Source organism: Oryctolagus cuniculus, chromosome 3, assembly GCF_051225735.1.
Source record: "Oryctolagus cuniculus isolate XC-2025 breed Fujian yellow rabbit chromosome 3, ASM5122573v1, whole genome shotgun sequence".
Lineage (NCBI taxonomy): Eukaryota > Metazoa > Chordata > Mammalia > Lagomorpha > Leporidae > Oryctolagus > Oryctolagus cuniculus.
Genome location: NC_142869.1, coordinates 13595728 through 13621471, shown reverse-complemented (window position 1 = coordinate 13621471; position 25744 = coordinate 13595728). Strand labels below are relative to the sequence as shown.

Here is a 25744-nt window from a genome sequence, read left to right as displayed (position 1 = left end):
TCTGAAGCCAGGAGTCAGGAGCTTCCTGTGGGTCTCCCACACAGGGGCAGGGGCACAAGAAGCTGGGTCATCTTGTACTGCTTTTCCAGGGCATAGCAGAGAGCTGGATTGGAAGTGGAGAAGCCAGGACTCCAACCATGCCCATATGGGATGCCGGCACTGAAGGCGGCGCCTTTACCTGCTATGCCACGATGCCAGCTCCCTTGGTGTTGTATCTTCAAACTGTTTAGGACATAGGAGAGTAGCCTCTGCTAAAATAACAATATCTTTCATAAAAGCTGTTACAAGGTTTAAAAATTATGTTTAAAATTTCCTAACACTTATTAGTTAATAGTGATGTCACCATTCACTATCCAGCAAGAAGCAGAAGCCATGAACCGGGAGCTCATGTCAACAGTCATGTTGGTCTAGCATGCACAGTGTGATCAACATTAAAATGGAAGATTTTACATACAAGTGTGGGTTTTTATATCTTCCTAAAGTAACTGGTGGGATTGTTTTTTCTGATAGGAGATTTACGAGGAAACTTTTAGTTTCCCCACCACTGCCCTTATCTTTGTCACCAGCCGTTCTCACCTGGATTAATGCATTAGTTTTCTGAAGTCACTTCCTCTGTTCTCACTTCTCACCCATTATTAACTCAGAACTTAGCTCATATCATGTTACTACATTGTTTAAAACCAGTGAAAAGTTTAACAACTACCTTTACAGGCAGAAGGGAAAAGACTTGATTGTGGAATTTGTTGATTTTGGTGGTAGAAATATTTCCACAGTGGCTGATTTCAGGATATCAAATTAAAATCACACTGGAAGTGGGAGGATGTGCACAGCAGCCCTGACAAGCCAGTGCGATCCAGCTCCAGCACACAACTAGAAAAGTCTCCAGTGACTTCCCAACCCAAGGTCAAGTCCTTACAGTGACCATGAATCAGGCCCACATTACCGGTTCCCTCTATTAATCTCACCTCTAACTCTATTCCTCTTGCTCATTTTGCCTTCCTTATTACTCAGTTATTTAATTTGTAAAATGGGATGTGTCTGCAGCAAAACATCACATAAAATATATGACAGTATTCAGCACTCTTAAGAAGAGAAATATTTTATAAATCCAAGTTGGCGAGAACTTCAGCAGTTCCCCTAATGCGAGGAAATGTGACACACAGATCACTGTCTTTCACTGAGGTAGACAAATTACTCAATGACTCTGTCTCCCCACAATTCTGGATGTGAATCAAAGTTTCTGTCACCTGATTTACTATGAATAGCCTCTATATCTCTGCAGAGAAATGGGAAGTATTCCTTTGCTTGACTTTGAAGATGACTTAAAAAGGCAACAGTGAATCAGATGCCTGAATGCATTTAGTCACATTGTTAGGTTCAGTCACTAATATTTTACTCCAAGGTGGCCACTAAATAAGTTCTGCTGGAATCATTTTTCTGTCCCAGTTGCCATTCATTTTGGCTCCAGAGCCTGCCTCCTAGTTTTTGAAGGAAGATACAAGATACAAAGCTACAAAATTCTACTGCTACCAGAAAATTTGGTCATAGAGAGTATGTCAGAGGTTTTAATGAAGTGATTTGCAAATAGGCAAATTTGTCATCTCAAGGTATGGTTTTATGTTTTTCTTCTGAACTTAATGATATTGTATAGGAGAAGGTTATTTATTGTCTCTGTTAATGATGCTTTAGAGATTGAGGTGGGGTGAGAAGAAGAGGTGGAATAAATTGATGACTGCTCAACAAGTTTGTGTACACAGTGCAGCTACATTTTAACCTCCTCCTTTGTGGGAGTATCTTATTTGCCTTTATGTCACAAGAATGCTAAGATGTAAAGAAACAATACAGCTTGTTTCTTAGTCAATTATATGTAAAAAGTAATAATATTAACCAAAAACAATGGGCAAACTTTATGTAAACTTGTTGAAATTGGCAGAAAAAAAACTCAAAAAATTTATTTGCCCATCATGCTGAATTAAAAGCACTCAAGTAAGTCCTTCATATAAAGTTTCCACATGTTCTTATTTTAACAACATATAAAGAAATATTAATAAGTGAATTATTCTTTTGAAACTCTCTTCTAAATGCTCAAGACTCTGTTGGGACCTACAGGGGTTAAAAACAAGCATAATTAATAACATTGATCCCTCCTGCTCCCAAGATTTTTTACCTTATTGTGGAGCAAAAGATTAAAATTATGAGATTAATTGGAGAATAAAATCTATACCACTTGTATTTCTTAAGAAGTAGAGAAGATTGGAGAACACCTATACAGATTTAACTTTGTTAAGGATGAACTGACTCTGTATCTTAAAAGACAGAATTTAAAACAATGCAAAGGATGTCTTTTCCAGGCCACTCATGCTCCCTATCTGAAAAAAAGTCCTCCCTACATTTCTTCTTCCCATAGCTCTATTTTATTTACAGCACCAATGTTTTTAAAAGAGTATTTATTCATTTATTTGAAAGGCAGTGACAGAAAAGTAGGAGGGGAGAGAGAGAGAGAAGAGATAATCTGCTGGTTCACTCACCAGATGGCCACCAAATACCAACAACAGGCAGTTCTGGCTGGACCAAAGCTAACAGCCAGAAAATCCATCCTGGTTTCCTACATAGGTGGCAGAAGCTCAAGTATTTGGAACATCCTCCACTTCCTTCCCAGGCGTATTAGCAGAAACTGGATCACAAATCAGAGTAGCTGGGGCTAAACTGGAGCTCCAATATGGGATAGCAGCATTGCAAAAAGTGCTTAACATGCTACAACACAATACTGGCCCCTGTAGCACCAATCTTACTGTCCTGGTTCTATACTTGGTCCCTACATTTTGGGAGAAAACTATCTTGTTTTCTGTTGATTGACTAAGATCTAACACACTATTCAGCATGGTCAGGTCTTCAGTAATTATGGGTTAAATTAATTAATCACACATCTACTTTTTATGGAGGTCATCATCAGAGAAGAGTTATTGCTGAGTATGGAATCAGAAAACAAGATTGAATGTGCACACGGTTGCCTCAGTATGAACTATTTTAAAATGAAATGCTGTTTTGGGTTTTTGAGCAAGGAAACATTCCCTTTAAATAGATCTATAGTAGATTGAATTAGCAATATTGTGGCAAATTGATGGAATTGAAAACTGTAGATGAGAACTGGTTTGTGACTGAGGTCACCTGTGCAAATGATGATGACAGTCTCACCTGCTATCACCGTGAGTTGAATGACCATCTTGACCTCTACATTTGACACATCTATCTTCATCACATTAACACTTCAGTGCAAAGACAATGGTGGTATGGTATATGCCAAGAAGTGATGGTATTAGTTGATCATAACATCTGAGCTGCATACGGAAAGACAAGATTTACAGAGACTGAAAAACACAGATGAGATTGCAGAATCAATGGATTGGAAGTTCCAGACCAGGGTCAAGGGAAAGTTGCAGTTAAACAGAGGAAATGATCTGGAAAGAGAAGCGTTAGTTCTTAGTGATAGAGTCTTCAATTTGAGATGATCATGTTAATGGATGAAGTGGGAAAAGGTATCTTTGAAGAGAAGATTTCAATAAATTATGTGCCCAGGGAATGTGTGTATATTTAATACTATATCTTTTTTTTATTTTATTTTTTCACAGACAGAGTGGACAGTGAGAGAGAGAGAGACAGAGAGAAAGGTCTTCCTTTTGCCGTTGGTGCACCCTCCAATGGCCGCAGAGGCCGGCACACTGCGGCCAGCGCACCATGCTGATCTGAAGCCAGGAGCCAGGTACTTATCCTGGTCTCCCATGGGGTGCAGGGACCAAGTACTTGGGCCATCCTCCACTGCACTCCCTGGCCACAGCAAAGAGCTGGCCTGGAAGAGGGGCACCGGGACAGAATCCAGCACCCCGACCGGGACTAGAACCCGGTTTACCAGCACTGCAAGGCGGAGGATTAGCCTAGTGAGCCGCGGCACCGGCCTAATACTATATCTTATGAATTCATAAGTTAACCTACAATTTGCAATTTTTAACTTTTTTTTAAATTAAGTAATGTGGGGCAAAAAAAATTCTTTTAGTAATTCTTACCTGGATCATAACCCTGTATTTTCCAGATTTTTAATTCTTCAAGAGAAAACTGAAATAGATGCCTACAAATGACAGTTATAAATGAGAAAACAAACCACAAAAAATTTGCCAGAGAAGCAAGTTAATTGTCTTCCTTAAGTTGAACCATGCTTCGGTAAATAAGAAACTCCCATTTCAATAAGGCATCCATGAAGTCATTCCCCTGATTCCCTTAGATGTGTATTGGAAAGTTTTATTTTAATAAGGTAGATCTTAAATTCAAATATACTCTCCATTAAACTGTAAACCCTGAGGCATGTGTATCTTTCTCTATTGTACAACATTGGTTCACTGTGCTGTCCTGTGCAACAAATAAGAATGATATATATTATAATGAGGCCAACTAAGATACCACATCCTTTATAAGGAGGAAATTGTTTCTTTTTATTTTAAGATGCACTGTGGGCATTAAAAATGTTTTTAATACAGTGTGATAATAGCATTTAATTTGTTATGAATGAAGATGTGTGGGAGAAGATGAATTTTGATCAAAGGCAAAATTTAATTCCAAACCCTGAAGCTCCTTAGGGCTACAGAATGAAATGAATAATCCAAGTGCTTGCATTGACACAAAGCATTAGATTCAATTACTTTTCTGAAGGAAACCAATCAGGGAAAGTGCATTGTTCCCGTAAAGCTTTTCCAGAAAAACAGAGCGCCAGATTCCTGGCCTCTGTGCAGGCAGTCTATGACATCTATATTTCAATCATTTCAAACATTATTACATTTGGGCACATTAAACAGATGTACAACCTGTTGTGCACAAAGACGACACATTGGCTACTCCATTTAGAGTAACTAATGCATCCATGAATGAGCATTTGGCTCTTAAATAGCATCTCCAGTGATTCACATTTAAATGTCACTCTGATTAAATGGATGAGGACTAGGAGCTTAGTACTGGGATGAGTTTTTTAAATGGATTTCAAACATGCCAGAGAGTATAGGTCTCAACTTCATCAGTTTGACAAGGTAGTGTGTTCAATAGAAAGATTTAGAAATGGTTTTTGTTGCTCAAGAGGCAGTACCCTTCATGAATAAAAGTAGGCCTGGTTTTACACTCTCATTTTAATCCCACAAATAGCCCAAAGGATCATTGAGTAAGGTATTACCACCCCATTTGATAGATGAATGAAACTATTTGGAAATGGACTAACTAGTGATTTAGGAACAAAGTTGGAAACAGCATTTCATAACTGTAGTGGAAATATGTGTGTGTGCAGCATGGTTGTGTGTGATTTGTGATCTATAGTGTCTTTTTCTATAAACACACAGATTATAAAGAATTGTGGCACTTTATCAATACCTCTTGGGAAAAAAAGACTAGCTTTACTATTCAGTTACCTTTAGAAGCAGCGCTCTGCTACGGCCAGGGAGTGCAGTGGAGGATGGCCCAAGTCCTTGGTCCCTGCACCCCATGGGAGACCAGGATAAGTACCTGGCTCCTGCCATTGGATGGGCGCGGTGCGCTGGTTGCAGCGCGCCGGCCGCGGCGGCCATTGGAGGGTGAACCAACGGTAAAAGGAAGGCCTTTCTCTCTGTCTCTCTCTCTCACTGTCCACTCCTGCCTGTCAAAAAAAAAAAAAAAAAGTAGGACTTTCTGGATGATAGAGTGTGTTTATTGTTTATATTTTACTTTACCTGCTCACTTCCTTGTGAACAAAATTTCTTTTTAAAATACCTTGGTCAGTCAGATTTATTTTCTTAAAGAATAGAAAATTACAACCATTTGATATAACACAAATATAGAAAAAATGAGCTAAGATAATTAGCTATACTTGTATATTACTCCTAATTGAGGTCTGAGTTTAAATTCCTAAACATTAGCATGCTACTTTTATGCTCAAAGAAGCATACTAGATGTGGTGGCAGACATGGGAATTGTATAGTTTTATCCTCATCCTCAAACATTCTACAATCTCAAGTTTGTACAAAATAACTGTAAATCAAAAGTGACAAATAATATTTACGAAGTTCAAACTAAAGAAGAGAGAAATGATTCATGTTTTAGGAGGCAATGACATTCACTTAATTCCCTAAGGAAACAGAAATGTTTTTAAATGGATACATGCTTTGAAAGAGAAAGAACCTCAGGGGGACAAAATTATGTGATGAATAATATGAGAAATGTGAAAACAGGTTGAACCTGGTCATGCCGATCTCCAAACACCTTACAGAGGAGATGGATTCTATTTTGGATAATCCTAAAAGCTCTAAAGAAAGTGACTAATATGATCCTATTTCATTTTTAGCAAAGTTTTGTTTAGGTTAATGATTGGGCTTTTGCTGAGGAAAATTGAAATAGACACTCCAAGTAAGAATATCATTTAACAGGATAGTGCTATGGCGTAACAGGTTAAGCTACTGCCTGTGATACCAGCAGCCTATATTGGGGCCAGTTCAAGTTCCAACTGCTTCACTTCTGATCCAGCTCCTTGCTTATGTGCCTGGGAAAACAGCAGAAGATTGCCCAGGGGGCCAGTGCTGTGGCACAGCAAGGTAAAGCTCTGCGATGCCGGTGGCATCCCACGTGGGCACTAATTCCAGTCCGGGTGGCTGCTCCTCTTCCGATCCAGCTCTCTGCCATGGCCTGGGAAAGCAGTAGAAGATGGCCCAAGTCCTCAGGCTGCTGACCCATGTGGGAGACCCGGAAGAAGCTTCTGGCTCCTGGCTTCGGACCGGCTCAGCTCCAGCCGTTGTGGCTATCTGGGGAGTGAACCAGTAGATGGAAGACCTCTCTCTCGGTCTCTACTTCTCTCAGTAACTCTGTCTTGCAAATACATAAATACATCTTTAAAAAAAAGAGGAAGATTGTCCAAGTCCTCTGTCACCCACATGGGAGACCAGAAAGAAGCTCCTGGCCTTAAACCAAGCTTCTGGCCATTGCAGCTATTTGGGGAGTGATCTGGTGGATGGAACATCTCTCTCTCTCTCTCTCTCTCTCTCTCTACCCCTGTCTCTCTCAGCTCTGCCTCAAATAAATAAATAAATCTTTAAAAATATATATCATTCAGTAGTCAAATCCAAAGATCATAAAAAGTCTTGTAGATGATTTGGAAAATAGAGCAGCGATGTTATCAATCAGGTAGAATAACATGGATTTGTTGACCAGTTGAATTCATGTTTATAGGAAGAATATAGGTGTCAGATTGCTTGGAAATTCTTGATCTCTGGGTCTCGGAGACAGATGATGCTATTGAAAACAAAGTACTAATAGAGGTAACAGGGTGATGCTGATTTGGTTTGGAACATGCTGACCTTGAATGTTAAAGGAACATCATTTTGGAAATATGTAACACTTTGTGGAGAGGGAAAATTTATGTCTCAGAATGCAGATAACAGTGGCATATTAGATTTAAAAATCACATAGATGCAATGTTAAAAATTGATCTTTGTTAATGACAAGAACAAAGAAACTAGAATAATGAAGCATGAAGGGCAAGAAGAAGTCAATGAAGATATCAAGGAAGAGCAACCACAAAGTTAAACAAAAAAACAAAAACTAAAAACAATCAAACAAACAAAAAACTGGAAGTCAGTATGAGGAATACGGGAACAAAGTGGCAGTATAGAGGAGAGAATCTTCAAAGCAATCAAAATTAATCAAGATGGGGCCTGCACTGTGGCATAGTGAGTTAAAGCCACAACCTACAGCACCATCATCCTATATGGGTGCTGATTCAAGTCCAGCTGCTCCACTTCCAATCCAGCTCCCTGCTGGTATGCCTGGAAAGCATCAGAAGATTACTCAAGTTCATGGGCCCCTGCATCTATGTGGGAGACCCAGAGAAAGCTCCTGGCTCCTGGCTTCAGAATGGCTCAGCTCTGGTCATTGTGGCCATTTGGGGAGTCTCCTTCTCTCTCTCTGTGACTGCTTTTAAAATAAAATAAATAAAACAAAATCAAATAAGAATCTAGACAGAGAAATAAGAAAACATCATAAACTATATGTAATCTATAAGGGAAAGATGATTTGATTTTTTAAGCAACCATTTCAGTAGACTTTTTGGTCATTGAATCCAGAGCACAATAGACACAGAGAATTTGACTTATGGAATAGTCACAAGAAAGTGAGCTCCTCTTTTAGAGTCAGGACATCTTGTTCAAAGATGCATCCCTAGCAGTTAAGAATGCACTGAGCAGGCGGCGCCACAGCTCACTAGGCTAATCCTCCGCCTTGCAGCGCCGGCACACCAGGTTCTAGTCCCGGTCGGGGCGCCGGATTCTGTCCCAGTTGTCCCTCTTCCAGGCCAGCTCTCTGCTGTGGCCAGGGAGTGCAGTGGAGGATGACCCAGGTCCTTGGGCCCTGCACCCCATGGGAGACCAGGATAAGTACCTGGCTCCTGCCTTCGGATCAGCACGGTGCGCCGGCCATAGCACACCGGCCACAGCACACCGGCCACGGTGGCCATTGGAGGGTGAACCAATGGCAAAGGAAGACCTTTCTCTCTCTCTCTCTCTCTCTCTCTCTCTCTCTCTCTCTTTCACTGTCCACTCTGCCTGTCAAAAAAAAGAATGCACTGAGCACAAAAGAAGTGTGCAAGGAACGTTTATGAGTTAAAGACAACTGAAGGATTTAATAAATGAAAGGGGGGATGGAGAGGGAGAGAAATGCAAGGGAAAGAATAAAGGAAGGAGGGAGGGAGAAAGAATGAAAGAGATGGAGACATAGCTCCAATGTGTTGGAATAAAAATGTTGTTGAATAAAAGGGTTCCTGGAACGTTTTGGATTACTGCTGAGAATAAGTCAGTGAAGAATAAATAGGAAGAATGAGGTATGTAGAAAAATCCCAGTAATGGAAAATGACTCAGAAAATAAGAAAGTGTCTAGTTAAGGATGTGGGGAAATTCAGAGATGAAGAGGAGGAGGCCATGCGGGTCTCTCACTGCAGAGCAGCAACCTTCTTAGTGAAATACATCCTGAGATGCTCTGCTGAAGGGTTGAGCATTTTGTTTTACCCAAACCAATGTGTCCTGAAGTTTTCATACAGCTGTTATAAAGTTCATACTATTTGTAGCTACAATATTATCTAACTCTTGAGAAGGCTAGCCTTAAGTTGCATTCATGATTTAGAAAGGCATTGGATGATTTTTTATTTGGTATGAAAGATGAAACAGTGGTGCTTCATACTACCTTGACAGTCATTTTTCACAATGGTTCCATAAATGCATGTCTAGAATTTCCTGGTCTTGCTGAGACATATTTTTCCTTTTCATCCTCATGACTTTCTTGAAACTGCAAAAATATTTCTGAGCCTTCGGAAGAATATTTTTCAAGAAATATTTCATTCTCCTCAAATACTTTATTCTCTTCGTACTTTCTATAAAATCATTGAGATTTCTCCTGTCCAAGAAAGTTAGGACATTAGCCTATTAAATCTTAGGACACCAGAAAAACACCATTATCAAAAAGAGCATATATTACAAATGTTTAGAAAGTATGAATGCCTTATGTCCAAGAAAGAACACATTTTTTTTTTATTCAAGTCCTCTGATTTTGTTTGGTAGATCATACTATCTCTGTGTCTCTTAGAAGGTCAATGAATGACCGACAATGCACTTAGGAGCTTTACAAATCCCAAGAAAATGCATTTGTCTGGCTGTGAAATTTAATACCAGAAAGACTTTGGGTCATATGAATCTTCTTCTGCCAATATTGTAGATAATGTAAATTCCACAAGATAGGGTGCATAATTTACTTCTCTGGCACATGAAACAAGAATAATAAAGGAACTATTCAAAGATGATGTCAGTTTTTAATGTTGTATGATAGATGGTGGCCTGGGCTATGAAAGTCATTAGGTACATTATAACTGATAAGAAGCTTTCAAGAAAGAAGATATAATTAACCTGTTCAAAAGATCATGGCATGTACTGCTGTAGGGAACTGTTTGTCTCTTTCCTGAGTCCAGGGAATTACTTTCTATATTATCATCACCAGGGAAAGTGTTCCCCCTCCAAGGCCCATTTGCAAACTGCCTGAAAGTTTGAGAGCAAACATAACTGGTTCTCATAAGCATACAATTCCATCCTCAAAGCATAAGTGTGTGGGCAGGCGAGAAAGGAGCCTCTCAGATGGAAGCCAGAGTACAGTAGCTGTCATTCAAGATGTTTTGCAAAGTTAAGGGTGCAGGAGATCTAATTCAGGGATTTGTTAAATGAAGCTGATTTCAGAGGCTGCCTCTGTGTTATCTCAGGCATTTAAATTATCTGCAAAACCATATGACTGGTAGATGCACGGCCTCTGTTTTGAGAAGAAAGTGAAACTAAAAGAATTAATGTGTCTGAGCTCACAGAACTAGAGCTGTAATAGAGTTAAATTTTTTGTGCAGTTTTTCAAATTGGCCATCAGAGTATCCGAAGATAGCATTTGAACATATGATGTTTTGACAGGAAAATGATTATTGGCTAATCATAACTAAGGTTCAAATTGTCATGGAAAGTTTTCTTTCAAATGATAGTTTGAGAATGTCTGCACTTAAAACAATTGAAAAAGTAAAAAGTTCTAAAAATATCTAGCAGTTTTTCAGAGGTTACACTTGTCCCTTTCTGCCTACTTTCTACTTGCTGAAGATAATTCATGTCTGTGACTTCAACAATGTGCACAGACCAGTGAATGTGATCAACTCACAGTGACTGCTGCACAGTATGATAAAGGAGGTGCTCTGATGAGGAGAAGCATTGAATCCACACAGCCCAGAGGGGAGGATAGAGTTCAGCATGGAGAAAGCTTGGCTAATAATGGATAGTTTCCTCTAGGAAACCACCTTTGAATTGAGTTCGACACATGATTTATCCAAAGGAATACCTTCAGGCAGTGGTTGCAACTTGACTGCTGGCTGAGGTCTCAATTTACCTGTTTCTGTATCCTCAGGGCCCATCACTTTGGCTTATGGTTTGGCTTGAGTTTTAGATATATCTTTTAACCAATGATCTGGAACAATTTTAAGTTAGATCTGTGTTACACCAAAGGATTTTTAAGGTCATGAAGGGAAAATGCTTCAGATGAAACTTAGCTTAAGATCCAGATCCTAAAACACCATGAGTATCACATAAAGGTTTGGATTTTCAGTCCAAAAAAAAAAAAAATGAAAAAGCTATCAAAGGGATTTAATTCAGAGAGCGACATGAGAAAATCTGCATTTAGAAGGATAAATCTGGCAGCACCGTGGAGCAAGATCAGCTAAGAGGCGTTGCATTAATTTAGCCAAGAGGGATGAGCACCTAACCCAAGGCAGGGCAGTGGAGATGGAGATGAGGGGATTAATTTTACTCAGATTTTTCCTTTCTCCACCATAAATTGAAAATATGACAACTGAAGGAATGGCATAAACAGAGAAGAACATCATTAAATATAATTATTATCTATGCTGGTGCTTAAGAAACCTGTGAGCTATTCTTTATTCCCAAACATTAACATATATACTTTCATTATGAATATTTATCAGTTTCCCTCTTTAAGCTAAAATCTATCCCAAACATTGTAAATGTAAGACAAAATTTGATGATGTTCTAACCAAATATCACTGTAATTCCTTAAAATCCTGGCTGTCAGCACAAATCCCCTTTTCTCCACTTATATCCCTCATCTGATGGGTCTTACTCATATTCTGCATCAGTTGAAAAGCCACTTCCTCCCACGGGACTTCCCAGGGTTTCAGGATTTGTTCTTCTATGGCACCTGCCCAGTACTTCCTCTGAGAGAATGTCTGACCACAGTCATGGTTCTAAAATCATGTGGTTCAGTTGTCTGGGGTGCCCTGGGGACAGTGACCACTCTATTTTGTTTTCTCCCTAACAAAGAGTGGGTGTTTAGGTATTGTTTGAATAAATAATGAGTTAACAAATTAAATTCCCCCATATATAGAGTTGTTTCATACTTCTTAAAACTTTTACCTTTAAAAAGCTAAACCAGTTATTATATTTTAAACAGACATTAATATATCCATTTTTGCTCAGGAAGGTCAAGGCCATCATATGTTAATATTATGTAGTTCCAGCTTCTACTTCTAGATTGGAAAAATGAGCTACATATGGTTAGCTAAACTCATTTCTAAAAACTTGGCATGGTCTCAAACCATATTCAAAGCTTATGTCAGTTTTGAAGACACAAATAAAATACATTTTTGAGAACTTTCCCTTCTTTGGTTGAATTTTTGGAAAAGATCTCCCACGATGTGAATTTGTATAAACCATATTCTAAACTGAATTTGAATATCATAATTTGAGCTGTTTTCCATAGACCCTTTCTTCTTTAATCCATGACACTTCAAGGAGTAGGGACATCTTATTTGTGTAGAGAAATAAGGAATGTTTTAATTTTAGATTCCAAAGTACCACAGATAATAACATATGTTAATCTTAAAAGCACTTGTCATGTTTTAAGTAAAAGTAAGTCTCTTAAGGATGTTCCATAGATTTTTCTCTGGTTTCAATAAGCATTATATTTCAGTCCTGGCTCTTCAGAAACTCAGAAATGAATAATAATAAAAAAAACTTTGATGGGTGTGTGTATGTGTGTGTGTGTAAAATGACTTCTTGCTGTAACCTCCTCACTTTATGTAACTATGACTAAGTGTCACATTAATAGGCAGCAATTTCACCTCAAACCCATGATGATAAGCACTTTGCAATAAATAATGTTGTGCTTGCATTTTTAAGATAGCTATCTTGCCATGATTATTGTAAACTTCAACTTTCATTAAAATCTAAATATTCACCGAGTTTTATGGCAATAACCAAAAAATCCATTCAATGACTATACAATTCTATATTACACCCATATGAAAATTATGACAAAATGAAAAAATATTGATTTTTTTCTTTTTTCCTTCTTCCCCCTTCTTATTCGGATTTAGAAATATATTGCTTGGCAATTACTGCCAAAGCCTGCTCACAAAATAAGCACAAACACTTTTTATATTGTTAGAGTATGTTTACCTTCATGGTGCTTTAGGGTGGAAACATTATTAAAATGTTTTCTTTGTGACTAGAAACAAAAAGATTAAATTGATATAGAATTATGGGGCAAGCTATGAAGAAAGGGAAGGTAAATTAGTACTTGTTTAGCCTCTTGTCTTGGTCCATTCAGCCTGCTAAAACAGAGTCCCATAGAGTGAGTGGCTATAAACAACAGACATTTATTTTGCACAATTCTGGAGGCTGGGGAGTCCAGGATCAAGGCAGATTTTGTGTCTTGGGAGGTCTGGTTCATAAATAATTGTCTTCTTGCTATGTCCCCACATAGAAGGGGCAAACAAGCTCTATAGGATCGATCTTACAAGGATTCTAATCCCATTCATTAGGGTTTTTCCCTCATTTAGTCTATAGTACCTCCATTTATCATCAGTCATGTTGCTGGTGATTTTATGATGTCTTATCTCATGATAACATAGAATAACAATCTTGGAAAGTATTTCATTCAATATAAACATAAGAATAGTTGAGGTTCAGAAATATACATGTCCTACCTAAAATCAGATAATTAATAAGTGATTGGTTACATATCTCTTATTGTTTTTGTAAGACACTAAACTATGGACAGAGTTGAAATCTACAAAGGAGAAACAAAATATTCGATGTTTAAAAATATTTATTTTAAGGATATATTTTGAGCTAATTGAAACTGATTCCCTTCTCCTTGGGATAGTTATGTCGCTGTTTTATTTTATTTTATTTTTCTGCAGTAGTGCACCACAGCAGTTAATAAAATTGTGTGTAAAAAATCCCATTTTTAACACTTGACCTTGATATCCAGGAAGCATCAATAAACAGCCAACCACAGGAAATTGAAGTCTGAAAAACTGTGGGAGAGTTAAGATATTAGGAGCATAAAAGTAGAAAATATATATTATTGAGGATATGAAGTGGTAATAATGAATGTCTGAGCCTCAGGCAAGAAATCCAGAGATTATGGCTTTCAATGAGCAAGCAGGGCTCAGGGAAGACATTAAAGGTAATGGTGAGTGAGCAATTTGGAAGAAAATATGAACACAGTTTAATTTTACTGGAGTCAACTTTCCACATCAAAGTATACCACCTGATTAAAACGAATATATATGGGATGAATATATAAAGCAATTAATTTTTCCCATTCCAGGTGTTAAATAGGAGGGATATTGTCAAATAGTAAATAGGTGCAATATAATCATGCCCTGCTTTGTATCTCTCCTAGTCTTTCTGTGACTCCAGGGGCCTTTTCTGATGTAAGGTAGCTCTTGTGCAGTAGCTGCTGTCTGCCCAGCATCATACTGGTTCATTGACTGCTTCCACAACAAGTGTCAGAAAACCCAAAATGCCTGAAAAGTACTGGCATTGATATAACTACTAGCACAAATAGATACAGTGCTTCTACACTGCTGCAAGACTTGTTCCATGAATCTCCCTTTATGGTAGTAAGAGGAATGAAGTAGGCATATTCCTCTAGCCGGTGCAGCTTGCACACAGTGTTCAGGGTTCACTCTGACTAGACTGATTTGTGACATTTGGAAGACCCTAACATAGTTACGGTGGTTGGGAGATCCATGCTTATTTGGCCGGGACTGAGCGATATGCTGAGCTGAGAGAAGCACAGTTGGTCTCTCAACAGGAATGCCCATTGCCAAGAGACAGGAGAATGAATTCTGAGAAGCAAAAATGATAAGTGGCCATAAAATTCTCCAGCCACTCTACTTGGTCATCTTAAAGGGATCTTTGTTTTCTCATCTTTCTTGCATAAATGTGATAGTGATAATAGCAAAGAGCAAGAAGACAGGATATCTGCTCTCAAGAAGCTCCACGTGAGTGAAAGTGAACAATCCCTTGCACTCATCAAGGCCCAAATGGGGCTGCAGTATGACAAGTTCCATCTGCCAAAATTTGAGGCAGATATAATTACTAATCTCTTTCTCTTAAAAGTCTGTTTTGGGATTATCAAAATGGGAAAAGGTGTAAAAGGCTCTTTCCATGCCCAATTTTTATGGACATAGATCAGTTTTACTACAAATTATACATAGAAGAGGCCAATATTCTATGGTAGTAATCAGACTTCTTGTCACAGTAGGCAACACGGAACTGGCATTTGGCTTTGTGCATTTGGGAAGTGGCATCAAAGGTAAACTTTTAAATTTGTACTTTCAATGGTAAAGATAAACATTGGTTTCCTTGTACTCATTCCTAGTAAATGCCTAGCATGAAGGTCCCAACAGTGAACAGATGACAGCAATCAATGTAACCACAGGAAAATTTCTTTCTCTCCTAGATATCTGTGACCTCTATGTCCCCTTTAGATGTCCTGTTTACTTCATAATTGAGTGTGTCTTCTCTTTAGTAACAGATAAATATATCTTAAAAAATCAAAGGAAAAGATATCAAGTTGTTCAGAAGTTTGCAAAGCTAGAGATACACTGGATCACAAATCAGTGTCAGAGTTGGATCTTTGGGCTTATTGTCACAGATTCACTGCAGAAAACAAATTTTCAGGCAAGCATGGGGTAGAATTTTGATTTTTTTTCCAGTTATTTTCAAAGACTCTTCTATAAAAATATTGGCATTCCTGCTTCTAAAGTATCCACAGAAGCAATACCGTGTCATTTTTAAAAAAGATATCATCTCACCCAGAAGTTGACCCTTCTTGTTGGTTGTGTTTCCATCTTGGAAAGAGACAAAAAACATTCAGGCTGATGAATTTTTGAAACAAGTATCAATCCTTGTTGATCAGAAATGTAAAGTGCTTGTCTTTTGGCTTTCTTTGTCCATCTTGGTCAACAAGTGCTTTGAATAAATGAAGCAAGTGTTTATGAAAGTTAACAGCATGAGAGCTTTGTTTACCTAGATACTGGAATCAATACAGGATTTTGTCTTCACTTTCTTTGTTTAAAGCTATTTTAGGTTATATGATACCATATGCCATGCTTTACAGATGTGGCCTTACAAAGTAATGATGGTGCTAAAAATATTCAACAAGACAAGACTTAGAAGTATGAATTTTAAAACTAAAATTATTGATCTCATATTATATATCAGACTCTGCTCTAAATGCTTTCTATATAGGATCTCAGTTAATTTTATAACCATTTGATGAAAACAATTATGATATATTTTAATTTAATTTAAGGTAATTCTTATTTATTTGAAAGAGAGAGACAGCAACAGCGAGAAAGCTCCCATCCACTGCTTTACTCTCTAAAAGCTTTTAGTGACTAAGGCTGAGCCAGGGTGAAGCCAGAAATTAGAAACTCAATCTAGGTATTCTGTATGAGTGGCAGAGATCAACTAATTGAAATATCATCTACTGTCTCCCAGGTTGGGTATCAATAAGAAGCTGGAATCGGGAGCAGAACTGAAACTTGAATTAAAAAAAAAAATGAACCCAAGTACTCCAATGTGGGTGACAGGCATGCCAATTGGCATCTGAACTACTACGACAAATACCTTCCCCAGGGAACAATAATAAGACTGATAGACAAGAAAATGTTCCTAAGAATTCAGTAGTAAGTGTCATTCAGCTATCGAATAATAAATACAGGGATAGATCTACAACTCCACGATTCTAGGGCACACATGTCTAAGTCTGTCCATTAGCCAAAATTTGTTTGGGAAAGGATATAAACATTTAACTGTTCTTCTGGTGCCAGCCCTGTGGGGTAGAAGGTTAAGCCTCTTGCCTGCAGTGCTGGCATCCCATATGGGCACTGGTTCAAATCCCAATTGCTCTACTTCTGATCCAGCTCCCTGCTAATGTGCTTGGGAAAGCAGAGGAAGATGGCCCAAGTCCGTGGGCCTCTGCACCCATGTGGGAGACTTAATGAAGATTCTAGCTCCTGGCTTCAGCTTGGCCCAGCCCTGGCTGTTGTGGCCATTTGGGGAATGAACTACTGGATGGAAGATTCTCTCTCTCTCTCTCTCTGTCTCTCTCTCTCTCTCTCTCTCTCTCTCCCTCCTTCTCTCTCTGTATCACTGCCTTTCAAATAAATCAATAAATCTTTTTAAAAAAATTAACTGTTCTTCTGAAAAATACCTCCTTTGATTTAAACAATACTGTATTATTTCTATTTCTATAATAGAAAACTAACCAAGAGGCACAACTAGATCTTGTGACATTGCCTTCATCATGTGAGAGAAAGCATACTTGTTTAAATTCAGGATTATGAAACCTGTTTTTATTTTTATAACATGCAATGTGTCAGGCTTAATCTGTCTTGATTTTTGGAGTCTTGTTGCAAACAGATTCGTTCTCCAGCCCACATAATTTTCACTTTAAGCCAAGTATTCCTATAGTAGAGTTGGTTCCTATCAAGCAATGTCTAAATGCTCAGATTGAAGCAGAGGAATGACTTCTCTTAACAAGTGTTTCTTATTTCTAGAGTCTTGCATTCATATGTATTGATTCATTCATTCATTCATTTGAAAGATGAATTGAGAGATTCAATTAAGAGTAAGAGTGAGCTCATTTTGGTTGGTTCACTCTCAAATGCTTGCAACAGTCAGGTGTCTGAAGCTAGAACTCAATCCATGTTTCCCACAATGGTGGGGACAACTACTTGAACCATCAGTGCTGCATCCTTCAATCCACATTAGTGGGAAAATGGAGTCAAGAACTTGAGCTGGAAGTCAAATCTAGGTGCTATGATGAAGGACATGAGCATCCTAGCCATCATTGTACCCACTAGGACAATTGCCCATCCCTCACATTTGTTTTTAGAACTTCTCTTCTCTGTTCCTTTGGTTTCTGAATAACATTGATTGCATGATTGTTCCCAAGTATGTCAGTTCAGTCCCCTCAAGGAAACAGATAAGAAAACAAAGTTAGATGTGTGAAAGATTTATTGAGGAGAATACTTGTAAGAGATAGAGAAGGAATCCACAATGAGTTCAATAAGCATTAGGTCACAGGGCAGAACCAGGACATACAAAAATAGAGAGGGAACAAAACGTGATTGGATAGGAAGAGCCTCAGACTACAGTATAATGAGAACTTTTCTTCCTGGCCAACAGGATAACTTAGACATGAAGATTGCTCCATATTGGATAAAACAACCAAGCCTAATACCTCATCTTGCTCATCAATTGCCAGGAGCTGCCCAAAGGCCAGGCATCTTCAACTAAAATGGTGTGCCAGATTTTGGAGATTGGAGATTATCTGTGGAGGAAGAGCTGAACCATACTCCTCCATGTCTACCACATATACCTCTTAGTCTCAACTTCCACTGAGGTTTGAGGTCCAGATCTTTCATGGCTCCCACTCAGCTCTTTCTGAGGGGAGTCTTAGAAATGGGCAGTTAGTGCACTAAACTGCAATCCTCCTCACTGTAGTTCGTAAGAGCATTGCAACTAGTCATGATCAGCTCCCTTCTGCACTGCTCATTCTGAATTCATCCCACTTTTGATGAATACCTCTGTTGATCTTCGTGGCTTCCTTGACACTGAGAAGTTGAAATCTCTCACAATCATAAATTCCTGGGGCCAGGCTTTCCATGTGTGACCTTTCAAAGTCATAACAGAGCAAGAGAGTATTAAGATACCCGAGTGGGTCACCTTGGTTGCACACATACTGTAGTTCTGTCTTTCCTGTTGATCAAGGTCAATGATATCTTCCCCAGTTTTGACTACCTTCTTGCCAGATGTTCACTCTACAAAGGGAGTTCAAACTGATCAAAGGACTTGTTCAATCTTGTTCAATGGATTGTTCAGTGGGGTCCTTGCTATGTCTTCTAGAAAGAATGTGCCTTCTTTGGGAACTGGGACCTTTAAGACTACATAGTGAAGAATGATAAAGCTAGTGTCTTAGTCAATTGAAGGGTGTTATAGCAGAATCTCACAAACTGGATAAATTATAAATAATATAAATTTATTTTATTCATGATTCTGAAGACTGGGAAATCCAAGATTTAGAGCTGGATCTTGAGAGAGCTTTCTTGTTTCTTTATAACATGGCAGAAGTCATTACATGGTGAGAGGGAGGGCAAGAGATCAAAATCATGGCCTCAAGTCCTTTTATAATCCGTATTCATAAGGGTAGAACTCTCATAACATAAAAACCTCCCTTCAGGCTATACCTCCCAATTCTGTGCATTAGATATTAAATTTCAAACACATGCTTTTATTGGACACATTCAAACCATAGAAGGTAGGAAACACAAAGTACCCCAATGGCTCATTGATTAACTTTTCCATGAACTTCATTACTCATGGAAAATTCTCTCTTGAAGAGCAATCTGATCACATGTCACTGTTATGGGGATGATAAAGATGATCTCAGCTTTTGTCTTGTATAGAAGCAGAATTTCCACACCCACAGGACAGTGAGCAAAGCAAGATTATTTAAGCTAGAAACGTCCTGCCTGCAGCAGCTAGGAGGGGCCACTCCAAGTGAGGAATACCCCTGAGAAACTTGCCAGTGTAGGGACATTTATGTACAATTCAGAAGAGCAGAATAATAGCTAACATTGAAAGGATGGAGTGCAAACCCCATCAGACGGCCTGGAGCTGTAATTCTGTGTACCCTGCTCGTGATAAAACAAAAAACTCATCAGAAGGGTGGGATCTGTAGTGTGTCTTGCTAGTCTTATGATAAAACTGGAAATTCAGAGGGCTGGGGATTGACATTTGGTCTTGCAGAAGGCAGCTTCTGGTGAGAAGTAAGCATTTTGTTCACTCTTAAAGGGACTTTGCCCCTTTTCTCACTGTAACAGGGACCTGACCTAACTATTAGCCCATCTAACTCCTGGCATCACCACAGTGGTAACACCAGGAATTTGGTCCTCTTGCTGTAAGAGGAATATGCATACCATCGCATAATAGGTAGCATCATCCTATTGGAGGCTATGTTCCTATCCATTAAAGTCAAACTTGACCATAATATTGGTTTTAATCAGTAGAACATGAATGAAATATTATATGCCACATATAAGTAGAAATTGAAGAGACATTGGGTGTTTCAGTCAGTGATTACCCTTTGTCAGGAGAACATATCTTAATAGGGGACTATAATAAAGAATGAATGAAAAAAACATGGAGCAAAACCGCAACTGGTGAATAGCCAGCCCAATTAAAGCAATCAAGAAATAGACCTATGGCGTAATAAGACACTAGTGAGGGAGGACTATGTGTTACTGCAAGATAACCTTGTTACAGGTAAAAGTGGCAATGAAAGAAGGAGACAGTGGTTCTTGTCTCATGTAGAAGAATTTCCAGGCAGACAAAACAGTAAGCAAAGCCAGGTTTATTTTAAGTCAGAAAAGCCCTGCCACAGAAGGCAGGAGGGGGACTCCAAGAGAAGACCCAAGAAATTGACAGAAGTGGAGTCTGAAACACAATTCAGGGAACAATCAAAGGGTGGGATTGAAGCTCATCAGAAGGCCTTAATGGTAATCCTGTCTACTCTGCTCACAAAATAAAAAAGCTACCAGAGGGTGGGATAGGTAACTTCTTTCTGTTTTCTTGATAAAACCAGAAACTCAGAAGGGTGAGATCCTCACTTTTGTCTTCCTAAAGGCAGCTTCTGGGGGAACCATGCATCTTATCCCTTCTTACAGGGACGTCCTCTTTTCTCATTCCAATCTGGACCTACCTAGCTACCTATTAGCCCACCTAACTGTCACAACCTGACAAGTTCTGACTAACACATTATACAATTTTGCAGCTCCAATGTTTTGCTTGGTACTTTTATCTTCCTATTTCTGACTACAGGTACATGCTCATTAATGACTCTATTGTTATTAATATATCTTTGAGGGGCTCTGGATCAGCAACATTAGAAAAATCTGGATATAAATGTAAAGACACAGACTCATTGGCCCTACCTACAGAGTTTCTGATTCAGCAGTTGCCCTTAGTATAGGGTCCTGGGATCTGAATATTTGAAAAATTCTACAGATTCCTTTAGCGAATTCCAGACCTAGTTGCATGCTCCATGCCACAATCTTCAATTTGCTTTGTACTAATCAGCTTTCTTGGTCTCTTGAACCTAGATATGCCAGTGCTTTTATTTCTCACCCTTGTCCTGACTTGAATAATGGCCTTTGTGTTAGCCCCCTTTCCTTATCCTGCATCCTCAGCCTGGTCAAACTAAAACTGCGCATGTATCTGCTATATTTTTATTTTTACTGTTGAATTTCTCTTAAAACAAGCATTTATATATGTGTTTAAATGTACATATGTGAGCAAAATTCAGGGAGTTAGATGAAACTGTTTTATGCTGATAAAAGATAATTCTAAAATGAAACTGCAGAGCTAATTATTTAACTGGAAAAAGGTGCAGACCTAATTTAGGTCAGAAGAAACAGGGAAATTGCTGATACAATGAATTCCAGTAACTCTGTCAAATGCTTGTGTGCATTAACACATACATAAATCTCTCCAGGTGGCTGTTAACTTGGAACAAGATGATTGTTCAAATAAATTCTTCAAGGATCCTTTTGTTCAATGATATGACAAGACACATAGGGAAACTACATGGAAATGAAAAATGATTTAAGGAAAAGTTGGATAAAATCATGTAGCTTATCTTCTGTGAGAAAGAACAAGACCACAATCATCACAAATCAAAGATATTCTTATACCATAAAGACTATCTGTGTCCCTCACTATTCATATTCTTCCTTAATAATTTTTCACTCTGAGTAAGTTCCTAGTTTATGTTTTGGTTGATATTCTTGGGGGAAAAAAGCATAAAATAAAATGTGTGGGGAAAAAAATTGCACTGACAGTATGTTTACAGCTATGTTGTGAAAACTTCCATTTAGCCACCACTTTGATGTCATTCATGTTTCTGGATATTCATTGCTGGATCAGTACACTGAACTTGTTCCTTTTTCTAAGAGTTATTTATTTATTTGAAATGCAGAGTAACAGAGAGATACAAAGAGAGACAGAGATATCTTCCATCTGCTAATTCACTCCCCAAATGTCCTCAACTACTGAGGCGTGGCCAGGCCAAAGCCAGGAGCCAGAAGCTTCTTCCCAAGGACTTGGGCAATCTTTAGCTTCTTTTCCAGGTGCATTAGCAGAGACCTAGATCTGAAGCAGAGCAACCAGAACTTGAGTTGGTGCCCAATGGCATGTTGGCACAGCAGACAGTGGCTTAACCCACTACACCAAAGAGCTGCATTGCACTTCTAGCCACCTTGATTGCAGGAGGTCTACTATCTGAATACCAATGGAAACTACTCATAAAAATGAAATGCATATAAAATAATTTTGACTGAGTGGCAAGTTATCATTGGAATTAAATGCTAGAAACCAAGGCTAATGTTCTTGTAGAACACTTTCTAGCTTTATCCACAATGGACATGCAATTGTAATAAGCCTCAGATAAATAGGAGAAAAGTCTCATTTCCCATTATTGTTCCTAATGGAATGTTAAACTAGTGACAAATGTTATAAAGACATAAAAGATACAATAAAGAGAATTGAACACCATACCTCAAATTCCTTCATGTTATGAAGGCAGAAACAGATAAAATTAGAGTTTCAAAATTTTAAAATTTCAAAAAAAAAATTCACACATCTGGAAAGCTAAACTCAGCAAGTTACAAGAATTCATGTACTCAAAGGAACTTTTTACCTTTCCTAGCTGAGAAAATCAGTAATTTATGTTATTTTATTTTTAACGATGCCTCTATTGATGAATGAATTCCACTGATGGAGAAAACTCTAGAACAATCTTTCTTTTAAAAGTCCACATTCTGGGCCAGCGTTGTAGTATGTCAGGTAAAGCCACTGCCTGAGATACTGGCATCCCATATGGGTGCCAGTTTGTGTCCCTGCTGTACCACTTGTGATGCAGCTGTCTGATAATGGCCTGGGGAAGGTAGAGGAAGATGGCCCAAGTGTTTGGGTCGCTGCCACCTACATGGGAGAACTGGTTGAACTCCTGACTCCTGGCTTTGGCCTGGCTCAGCCTGGCTATTAGAACTACTTGGGGAGCCACTTGGGAATCCAAGATCTCTCTCTCTCTCTCCCTCTTTCTCTGTAACTCTGACTTTCAAATAAATAAATAAATAAGTCTTTAAAAAAGAATCCACATCCCTATCCATATCCTTTTTCTTTATAAAATAATCATCAATAATAAATGGCATAAAGGAAGCTCAAAAAATACTTCATGTGTGACTAGTTGAACTTCAAACTGGAAAAGAATTTCTGATATCTATTATTTGGCATTCAAATTTTCCAATGTACACCTGAAAAATCTTAAATTTGGAAACTTTGTATACCCTGAAGGCTCATAAACGATTTGGGTCCATCTCAGCTGGTATTTAAACTTCACTTCTGAAAGGCTACCACAAAACACACCAAACACTGGAGTTAAAAGAAATGTTTTATTGGTGTGTGTGGGGTGGGGGGGACACAACAGGCTGAAGAGAGAGGGTGAGAGAGAGCGCTTATGCAGAAAAACAGGTGTTATTATAGCCATGCAGAGATATGGAAGTGGGAACAGCAAATCCTATTAAGGTGAGAGTGGAATTGACACTTGTGGTTGGGCCATTTGGTCACCTAACTTCTAGAGAGCCAGGCTGGATGTAGGAACTGAAACTTATTCTGAAGAAACCAAAACTTATTATACAAGATGGCAACTGGACCAGAGCCTAAAATGGCGCCCAGGGTTTAAAATGGTGCCTCAGATAAGACAGCACCAGTATCACTAACAACCTTTTTACTATATGCTGTTGTTTTACTCTAGCTAGATTGCTAGAACAATGAAATCCCAAACATAACTGAAGGTCCCTGGGTAACTGAGAAACCTAGTTAATTCCTTTGCCAATTTGAGCAAGTTTTTCCTCCTTCTTTGCCTCTCTTTTTTTTTTCTTCCTCTCCTTTTTCTCCTCCTTTTTTTGTTTCCAGGCTCCTCTCCTCTCCCCACTTCTGTCTCTGTCCTGGTCTCTGTTTCTTTTCTTTCTGAAATTTGATAATAGAAAATTTATCATCATTGTTTATTTCAAATTTCCCAATATTTTAATCAAACAAATAGTAGCAATGATTTTGATGATATGGTGAACAAAGATCTCAAGGGCTGACCGCTGGGATTCATTTACCTGATAAATGGCAGTCTATGGGGGCTGGCATTTGGCTTAGCCTTAAGACTCCCATCAGGACATCTGAATCTCACATCAAAGTACCTCGGTTTAATTCCTGGCTTAGGCACTAAACATCCTGTTTATGTTCACTGTGGGAGTCAGCAGGTGAAAATTCAAGTATTTGGGTCTGTGCCACTCCCATGAGAGACCTGAGTTGAGTTCCAGCTCCGGGCTTCAGTCTGGCCCATCTCAGGCCATTCCAGGCATTAGGGGAATGCATCAGTAGATAGTATTCTCATTCTCTCTCTCTCTCTCAGTCTCTCTCTCTCTTTCTGTCCTTTTCTCTTTCATACCTCCAACCCAGACACAAACACATACAAATCTCTCTTTGTGTACTTTTTAAGCTACTGCTAAGAGTCGCTCAAAGTAAAGAAAAGTGATTGAAGATAAAGCTTGCCATACAGTAATCTTCCTTTGGGATACTAAGCATGTCTGAATATTAAGATATCAGAAAGTATGCATTGAGATTTCTGATCATAATCAAATTGTATTTACTTTTGTAATTTAGCACTAAAGCATAGAATGCTTCCATGCTACTTGAAAGTGCTTTAAAAGGCAACCTTTTGAAAACAGAGGTGCTCTGTCACCAGTTTAAAGTGAAAATTTGCAATTTCACCAGTGTAAATACATGCCAGTCTGCGTGTGAGTATCCTGGATCACTGTCTTCACGGATTTTGGTCTACTTTCTTTTACAGCATAGGTGGAGAAGTAGGGCGAGGCCACGAAGGAAGTTACGTGGGCAAACACTTCCGCATGGGATTCATGACAATGCCTGCTCCTCAGGACAGACTTCCCCACCCGTGCCCCAGTGGCTTTTCCGTGAGATCACAGTCCCTTCACTCAGTCGGGGGCACAGACGATGACAGCAGCTGTGGCTCCCGGAGACAACCACCACCTAAGCCCAAGCGGGACCCCAGCACCAAGCTGAGCACCTCCTCGGAGACGGTCAACAGCACGGCAGCCAGTAAGAGTGGGAAGCCCCACGAAAGATCTGAAGGTAACACACCGGGTGCACAGCACCCAAAACCCCATTTCAGACCACACACTAAGGCAGCATGCTCCCGAGCTTCTCACTTCTGCAGTGGTCACATAATCCTGCTCCCATCACCGGGATTCCCAGAAATGAAAAACAAAGGGGCAAGTTATTTGTTGTTGTGTTGTCAAACCACTCCCAGGAGAATTGATTTAATTTGTGTGATCAGAAAGGAAAAGACAATATATGAGTTTCCTGCCTTAAAATTTCAAATCGGTAGAGAATTCTGCCTAGAAATTCATCCAAAATTTATCTTAGATTGCTTTTATTGACACTATTTGTAGAGTTAATGGAAGTATTATGTGATTATTAGGGATGCTTTTTAATTCTGGAAAATATAAAAAAGAAAATAACCTGTACTTTTATCTTTTAGAAATAATCATTTTTGGCATTTCAGTGTATTTCCAGCTAGTGAATATGAAATTATGTATGTAGATGTATGTTTGTTTCTATACTACATATTTCAGTCTCCACTTTATTTCTCTAATTTATGTGTTTGCCTATATTGTTTCTCAGCTATGAAATACACAAATCAGATCTATCCAGCCATCCTTGCT

At 38.8% G+C, this 25744-nt stretch overlaps 1 protein-coding gene across 2 annotated transcripts in view; it reads left to right on the top strand.

Annotated features, from left to right (window-relative positions):
• NYAP2 (neuronal tyrosine-phosphorylated phosphoinositide-3-kinase adaptor 2) overlaps positions 1-25744 on the top strand; it is a 346323-nt gene that overhangs the window by 98816 nt on the left and 221763 nt on the right. For both annotated transcript variants that reach the window (XM_089328956.1, XM_002712507.6), the window contains one exon: positions 24850-25151. In XM_089328956.1, the coding sequence (XP_089185082.1) occupies positions 24850-25151 (302 nt within the window). The remainder of the gene's footprint in view (positions 1-24849; positions 25152-25744) is intronic.